Source organism: Neophocaena asiaeorientalis, unplaced genomic scaffold (genome assembly GCF_003031525.2).
Source record: "Neophocaena asiaeorientalis asiaeorientalis breed wild unplaced genomic scaffold, Neophocaena_asiaeorientalis_V1.1 scaffold91, whole genome shotgun sequence".
NCBI lineage: Eukaryota > Metazoa > Chordata > Mammalia > Artiodactyla > Phocoenidae > Neophocaena > Neophocaena asiaeorientalis.
In genome coordinates, this window is record NW_020173198.1 from 14,378,569 (window position 1) to 14,386,781 (window position 8,213).

At 57.3% G+C, this 8,213-nt stretch overlaps 1 protein-coding gene across 1 annotated transcript; it reads left to right on the forward strand.

Moving 5' to 3' along the window:
* The first annotated feature begins 1,522 nt into the window (after positions 1-1,522).
* SOCS1 (suppressor of cytokine signaling 1) lies at positions 1,523-3,314 on the forward strand. Its single transcript, XM_024744697.1, has 2 exons — positions 1,523-1,623; positions 2,205-3,314. The coding sequence occupies exon 2, from the start codon at positions 2,255-2,257 to the stop codon at positions 2,897-2,899; it is 645 nt and encodes a 214-aa protein (XP_024600465.1). The 5' UTR covers positions 1,523-1,623; positions 2,205-2,254; the 3' UTR covers positions 2,900-3,314.
* The last annotated feature ends 4,899 nt before the right edge of the window (positions 3,315-8,213 follow it).

The window sequence follows — 8,213 nt, forward strand, 5'->3', positions numbered from 1 at the left end:
CAAGTGCATGAGCACTCTCTCTCTAACACACACACACACACCCCAAGGCAACCACATCAATGACCAACACCAGCTGCTGCCAACACGAACTAATGGAGACAATGGGGCCCTAAGCAAGGCTGGTTCTGGGCCACCCCTTTGTGTTTACGAGGAAACACGGGGGTCCTGGGATCTACCTACGGCCAGGGAAGGAAATCACTAGGGAGGCGGGCAGGAGGACCTGGCTCCAGCCGGGCTCGGAGCAGAGGAGCTAGCTGGGCTGCAGCCTGAGAGCTGCCTGTAGAGGGCAGTGTGTGCCAGCGTGAGGCCAGTCCCTGCCAAGCCTGGCGTCTTCCCCGGGACCCCTCCCAGACTGTGAGACAGGCTACCCAGCAGCCCCCAAGCTCATTTGTGCTTTCTTTCATTCAAAAATACATGTACCAGCCAGGCACCTTCTCCGTGCCTTCCCACGACAGAGAGGATCACACACAAATATACAAATCGTAGCTGGTACCCCATCATTCCAAGGCGGAGGTGTGAGTGTGGGGAGGGGGCAGATGCGAGCAGTGGGGGGGGGAATCTGTAAAGCAGAAGTCGGAGGAGAGGAGGGGCTGGCCAGGAAAACTCGAAGTAGGTTTTTGGAATTATCACATCTGAAAACGAACTATCTTTTCACTGGGCTCCCAAGTGCATTTAGGGGTGTCCAGATGCGACTTCCTCTCCCCAAAATAAAAGCGAGGAGGGCGTGCCTCGTTTGGAGCTCCCCCTCTGCCAACCACTGGGCCTCGGTTTCTCCAGCAGTCGTGCAGTAGGGAGGGCTGGCCAAGGCCGCCGGTACCTTGCCGGGCCTCACCCGGTTTCCGAGGAACTGGGCTCGCAGCCGAGGCACCCCTCCCATGCCGCCAAAGGGTTCCTCCGAAGCCTGTGGTCAGGCCGCCGCTTCCTCGGAAGCCCACGCCAAGACCAGGGACAGCGACAGGCAGGGAGGGGTGCGGAGGCGGCCATCTAGAGGCTCCGAGACTACGCGGGCAGGGCAGTGGAGGAAGCAGTCCCGAGGGGTCCGAGGTGGGACCCCAGGGTCGGGTGGAGTAGAGGACACAGCTCTACCAGAGATGGGTGCTGAGACACCTGGAGGGGAAGAGGGGTGTGTCACGGTTAGTCCAGAGTATCCTAAAGGGCTTGCCTGCAGAAATCTGCGACCGAAGGTACGTGGGGGAAAAGTAGGGCCGCCAGTTCCGAAGGGGGCTTCTGAGAAGTGCCCAGGAGGTTCACAGGTGGTGCTAGAGACCTTGACGGGGTGGGTCCTAGGACAGATGCGACGCTAGGTCAGGGCGGGGGGCTTCCCCGGGTAGGGCTCCCTGATTTGTGGAAAAGGTCGAGCCGGCCTAGCTTCCTCGGCGCGCAGAAAAAGAAACCGAAAGTGGCGCGGAAGGGTGGGCCTGTAAGGGGGTGGGGTCTGTAGGGGGAGGAGCCTTCTGCAGACCACGCCCCCAAGCCAGTTTAAAAGACTGGTGCAGGGGCGGGCGCGCAGCAGACAGAGCTGCGGCCGTGGCAGCTGCACGGCTCCTGGCCCTGGAGCATGCGCGAGAGCCGCCCCGGAGACCCCAGCCGCCCCGCTTGCGGCGACCCGCGCCCCGCCGCCAGGTGAGCGGGGCACTGGGCTAGGAAGCGGGAGGGAGAGGGGAGGAAAGCACAGGACAGCCGGGTGTCTGGCGGCCTCGGGGGCTGCGTGGTGGGGTCGCGGCCGCCACGTTCCTGGCCCCCTCTGGCCCCACCCTGGCAGACCCCGCGCGTGGAGTTCCCGCAGCGCAGCTTTTCTCCTGCCTTTGCCCAGTTCGCCCGGACAAGGCGCCAATTCCAGGCCTGGCCAGGAGGCGGCGGTCGCGCGGCGGTGAGCCGAGGGCCGGTTGGCCGGAATCGGAATCGGGGCAGGCTTCTCCCCGGCACCTCTCCACGCCCCCTTCTTGTACCCAAACTCGGAGCGACTCGGGGGCTGCACTCCGCTCCACCGAGCTCCCACCCGCTTTGAAGTGCTCCGCGAGCGGGGAAGCCCATTTTCTAGATGAGCCCACTGAGGCTCAAAGGGCCGCGCGGACTTGGTCTTGAACCCTCGGCCCTTTAGGAGCGGCTCACCCCAGAGCCCCACCCCTCCCAAGTTGCCTCGAGGGCCCTCACCTGCCCAGCCCCACCCAGACTCCCTGCTCACAGCCTGTCTCTCCCATCAGCGCACCCCCGGACGCTATGGCCCACCCCTTCGGCCGGCCCCGCGTGTAGGATGGTAGCACACAACCAGGTGGCAGCCGACAATGCAATCTCCACGGCAGCAGAGCCCCGACGGCGGCCAGAGCCTTCCTCCTCTTCTTCCTCCTCCTCGCCCGCGGCCCCTGCGCGCCCGCGGCCCTGCCCGGCTGCTCCGGCTCCGACCCCGACCCCGGGCGAGACGCACTTCCGCACGTTCCGCTCGCACGCCGACTACCGGCGCATCACCCGGGCCAGCGCGCTCCTGGACGCCTGCGGCTTCTACTGGGGACCCCTGAGCGTGCACGGGGCGCACGAGCGGCTGCGCGCCGAGCCCGTGGGCACCTTTCTGGTGCGCGACAGCCGCCAGCGGAACTGCTTCTTTGCCCTCAGCGTGAAGATGGCCTCGGGCCCCACGAGCATCCGCGTGCACTTCCAGGCCGGCCGCTTCCACCTGGACGGCAGCCGCGAGAGCTTCGACTGCCTCTTCGAGCTGCTGGAGCACTACGTGGCGGCGCCGCCCCGCATGCTGGGGGCCCCGCTGCGCCAGCGCCGCGTGCGGCCGCTTCAGGAGCTGTGCCGCCAGCGCATTGTGGCCACCGTGGGCCGCGAGAACCTGGCGCGCATCCCCCTCAACCCCGTCCTCCGGGACTACTTGAGCTCCTTCCCCTTCCAGATCTGACCGGCCGCGCACGCAGCATTAACTGGGGCGTCTTACTATTTTCTATTATTATTATCTCCCTGGAACCACGTGGGTGCCCTCCCGGCCTGGGTTGGAGGGAGAGGGTGTAGGGGGCGAGGCGCCTTCTACCCTGGGTTGGAGACAAGGCCGCAGACCCCTCCCCACCTCTTGTGGGGGTGCCCCCTCCCGGTGCTCCCTCTGGGTCCCCCTGGTTGTCGTAGCAGCTTAACTTAATTGTATCTGGGGCCAGGACCTGAACTCGTACCTCCTACCTCTTCATGTTTACATATACCCAGTATCTTTGCACAAACCAGGGGTTGGGGGAGGGTCTCTGGCTTTATTTTTCTGCTGTGCAGAATCCTATTTTATATTTTTTACCACCAGTTTAGGTAATAAACTTTATTATGAAAGTTTTTTTTTTTAAGAAAAAAGGTTTCTAGAGCGTGTGCTTTGGGCAAAGGTTTTCCATGGTTCTGAGTGGGTCCAGGTTCCTAAGACTGACCCGTGTGGCCGAAGATGGTGTGTGGCCTGTGTTCTGTGGCTGGGAACCCTGCATGGCTCAACCCTCAGCTCTCAGGGGTAGACGAACCGTTGGTCTAGTTTTGGTATTGTGTGTAAAATGGCAGCTCACGTTTGAGCTCTTAATGTGTGCCAGGCCCTGTTCTGTGCTTTACATGCTTAACTTTACTTAATCTATAAAGACAACCCTATGAAGCGAGGCTCTTATCCCCATTTTACAGAAGAGAAAACTGAGGTGGGGTAAATTTGCCTGTGGCCATTCTTGTGTCAGAGAAGATACTGGGGCCTTTTTTGGCTGTCCTCCCAGAAATCTGTTTGAATGGATGACAGAGAGGAAACTTCTTTCATTCTATGACCACAACTTTTTCCAGGAAGAGGGTGGGGGTGGGGGCTTGTTGAGTTTTTGGAAGGAGGCGTGGCACATTCTGAAACTCAGCATATAGGAAGGCATATTTTAGATGGGATGGGGATACAGGGTTGGGTCTGAACTTCCTTCTTCCCACCCTGTTCTGTCTTGTGTACTTTTTGGTGAACACACAACTTGGAGCCAGAAAGATGCTCTGTGGTCTGTGGTGTCAGAAGGGCCCTGTTGGCAGCTTTGGGCAATTCCCTTTACCTCTCGGGGCCTCAGTGACTACCTCTAAAATGGGCTTGCTGGAAGAGGTGCTTTGCTGTAACCCTCAGCAGCAGGCACTGATGCAAAGGGGGTGGAGGAGGTGATGTTTTCTGGAGCTTGGGCCGGCCAGCATCACCAGATAGTGCCCAGGAAACGGGTTTTATGGCTACTCCTTGTATCTGTGGCCGGTCTGCTGGCCACTCAGGGCTGTGTTACTGCACCCAGTGAATAGAGTCATTTTCAGGTTTAGGGTTAAACAGCTTTACAGACACATTTTTAGAAGTCAGAATGGCCCTCTGCAGCCTTGGACATGCTTACAAATGGAGTGTCCTAATATTTAACAATACTTTTCAGACTTGGAAGTGCAGCATAAAATTAACTTGATAGTTGGAGAGCTGCAGCGGCCCAGGCTTGTCTTAGGGATTAAATAGGTTCCAGACCTCAAGGTTAAGAATGACCAGGAGAGATTTAGTATCTCAGAGAGCTTTGGCAATATCATCCTTCAATGAAGTGGGGGGCGAGGAAAGGAGGTGATGTCTGTGTGCCTCCAAGGAATCACTGCTTTTTCTTCTTTGAACCATCTCCCTGCCCTTTGTTCTCTACTGTGTGGACCAGCTCCTGTCCTTGTTCTGACTTTCCTGCCTCCTACCCAGCTTGGGCAGTGCCGGGAGAAACCCAAGAAAGCAGTGCTTGCGCATATGGCAAACACTTAATGAGCGCTTACTGTATGCTGGGCCCTGTGCTACCTTGTTTAAGCCACACAACCAGCCTGTGAGTTAGCAACCTCTCCCTCATTTTACAGATGGGAAAACTGAGGCTCAGAGAGGCAAAGTAGGGCATACAGCAAGTGGTGGAGTCAGATTTTCAAACTTAGTACTGCTTCAGAGGCTGGGTACCACTAGGCAACACAGTCTCCCACAAGGGCCTAATGGTTGCAGTCATAATAACAGTAGCAGCTGCTAACATTTATAGATAGCATCAGTGGGCAGGTACCATTCCGAGCACCTAGTTACCTATGTTAAGCATTCAACCTTCACCTGAGCCTTAGGATTTAGGTACTATTAACATCCTTATTTTGCAGACGAGGAAACAGGTCCTCATCTAACGAGGGACGAATCGCAGTTAGTTTACAATATTTCCAGGGTTTTTTCCTCCTTTCAAAAAAAGCTTAAATATCACATCTTCATTATACAAACTCATACACAAACCCATTCCCCTTAGCAAAACAGCTAAGATTAAAGCTCCTCTAATCACACTTCCCAGAGTTGGCCCCTTCTCTTTGTGAGTCATTTTTTAAAAAGCTATACCGGACTTCCCTGGTGGTGCCGTGGTTAAGAATCTGCCTGCCAATGCAGGGGGCACGGGTTCAAGCCCTGGTCCAGGAAGACTCCACATGCCACAGAGCAACTAAGCCCATGCGCCACAACTACTGAGCCTGTGCTCTACAGCCCGCAAGCCACAACTACTGAAGCCCGTGCGCCTAGAGCCTGTGCTCCCCAACAAGAGAAGCCACCACAATGAGAAGCCCGCACACTGCAACGAAGAGTAGCCCCCACTCACTGCAACTAGAGAAAGCCTGCGTGCAGCAACGAAGACCCAATGCAGCCAAAAAAAAAAAAAAGAAAGAAAAGCTATATTAACTCACATACTGTGACCTAAAGTGACCTAGAAGCCCCCCAGGAGCTGCACTCCAGGCCCTGAGTGACAGATCTCCGGCACACAGCAGTGCAGACACACTGCGGAGCAGGAGGGCAGGGAGGGGGGCAGCGCACGCTGTGTGGCTTCCCCGTGGTACAGGTTCTCTCAAAGCTCAGCTTCATGATTCAGCAGTGCTGACGTCAATTTACAAGAATAAAAAGTGAGAGGAGGGTTGGTGTGTGTGTGTGGAACTGGTCTGGGGGCCCAGGAGCGTCTGAGCTGGGCAGTGGAGGGCAAACAGGATGGAAAAGGGGCAGCTCTTTAGAAGGTGGGGACTGCCTGTGGGTGTGGGAACAACCTCTGACCTGCATCAAAGCCATTCCAGAGCTGGGGACGCTGCTCCCCATTTTAGAGATGAGGAAACGGGGGCTCAGGGAAGTATAGTCACTCAGGGTCACACAGCTCAACAGTGATAGCCAAGACTTGCACCAGATCCACCCCACTCTCAAGGTAATTGGTTTCCTCGAGAGTGGAGGAGGCAAGAGGGAGGAACCCTGTGAAGATGCATATTCCCAGGCCTCACCTCAGCCTGCCTGATCCTCCCAACTTTGAGTGGAACTGTTACTGTCCCCCAGTCAGGAAGTGGAGAGGTGAGCCTCTTCCTGAGGTGATGCACAAAAGGCATTTAGCCCAGAGCCTGGCAGTATGTCTCTGAATAATGTGGTATTCAATAAATGATAATGAGGTTCATATAACAAAGATTCACTGAACACCGGCTATGTTCCAGGCATTACTCTAAGCCCAAAGGATACAGGAATGGACAAAATTGAGGGAGTCCAGTCCCTGCTCTCATGGAGTTCACATTCAGGGCCTCAGACAATAGCTAAATATGAAACTAAAGGCACGAGAACAAACCAAGGAGTGACAGTACTCAGATGGAAACTCAACAAGGTGGTTGGGCAGTGGGTGGGGCTATTTTAGAAAGAAAGGTCAGGAAGCCTCCTCTAAGGTGACACTGAAATTGTGCCTGGAATGACAGGTCAGCGCCAGCCTGGGAGGCAGGCATTCTGGGCAGAGGGAACAGCAAGTGCAAAGGCCGTCGGCTGGGAACAAGTTCAGCCCATTCCAGTCGCTGGCTGAGCTGGAAGGGAGATGATGGAGTGAAGGCCAGTGGCAGGAGATGAGGTGGAATGGGTGGACAGTGGGCAGAGCCACTAGTGAGGAGTGTGGATCTGAAGTGATGGGGAGACTGGGCATGACCTGATCTAATCTGTTAGATCCTCTGACTCCTAGGTAGAGGTGCACCAAGGCAGGGAGGCTTGGGGAGAAGGTCTTAGGCTTCTTGCCTTGTTATGTGTGTATTTGGGGATTGGGGTGGGGGGTGTCATTCTTGGTCAGACCCCTCAATCCCTCAGCTTAAGCCAATCAGGCCACAAAGAGGCAGGGAAAGTCACAGGACCTACCTGGTCCAATGCTGAGACCAAGTATGGGCCAGGCCTGGTGTGGCCAGCCCTGGGGCCGGCATCAGTCAGAAACCCCATTTATTATCAGACCGCAAGCCTAGGTCTGAACAAAGCCCCAGGGCATAGCCCCCCAGAGTCCAGTGAGGGGCTTCTTGGAGCAGTGCTCACCTGTGCAGGGCGGAGCTGGCCTCAGCTTTGGAGAAGGACACACAGGACCTGAAAGTAGGTGGATTAGGCCTGACACAGGGTGGGTGCGGCCACCTGGAGGCTTGCTTTGCATCCCCCTCACCTGGTGTCTACTACCATCATCCAGAGACTCCCCAGGGTGAGGCTTCTGGGGAATAACATGGGCCTGGCCTGATTCTAGGGGCTCTCAAGGTCCCTTACAGAGAGGAGTGCAGTCTTCAACAAAGCAAATTCACAGAGGGACAACAGTGCCCAAGGTGGGTGCTCAACTGCCCCTCCCACCTGGTCCTGGCCCTCAGACAGCCCACAGGGGAAACAGGTTCCACGATCTACACGGGTTGTTTGGCCCCAATACAACCCCCTACCCTCCCTCCCAGCCCCACCAAAACCACACACTCCATGTGAGGTCGGGCATCTCCAAGCCCCAGTCCTCCAGTGGCTCCCCGCCGCGCTCAGGAGAAGGCCCACCTCCCACGAGGACCCATGAGGCGGCAGGGTGTCCCTGCCCACGCGTCTGGCCTCAGCACTCACCTCACTCCCTCCCGCTACCGGGCCTTTGCACATGCTGTTCCCGCGCCTCCAGCAGTTTTAAGGTGAAGGGCTCATACAGGTACAAGTGCCGTGACCCAAGGGCTCCGCACGGCTCCGGAGCTCCCAGGCCGCCACGTGCCGCGCGCTGATGACGTCACCACGCCGCCCTCACCTGTTGCTGCCTCTGATCCCACCGGACGCGAACTCGTATCTGTCGGCGGCGGGCCCCGGCGATGCTCGGCTGTGTTCGGCCGCACTCGGCTCCCCAAGGCCTCTCCGAGCAGCCGCAGGATACCTGGCCCCTCTGGGCTCCGCGTGGTCCTAACGCCGCCCTGTGCGTGCTGCCCCCTTGGAAGACCCC

Excerpts from the sequence above, each read along its gene's own strand:
- SOCS1 (XM_024744697.1), top strand. The coding sequence starts at position 2,255 with ATGGTAGCACACAACCAGGTGGCAGCCGACAATGCAATCTCCACGGCA.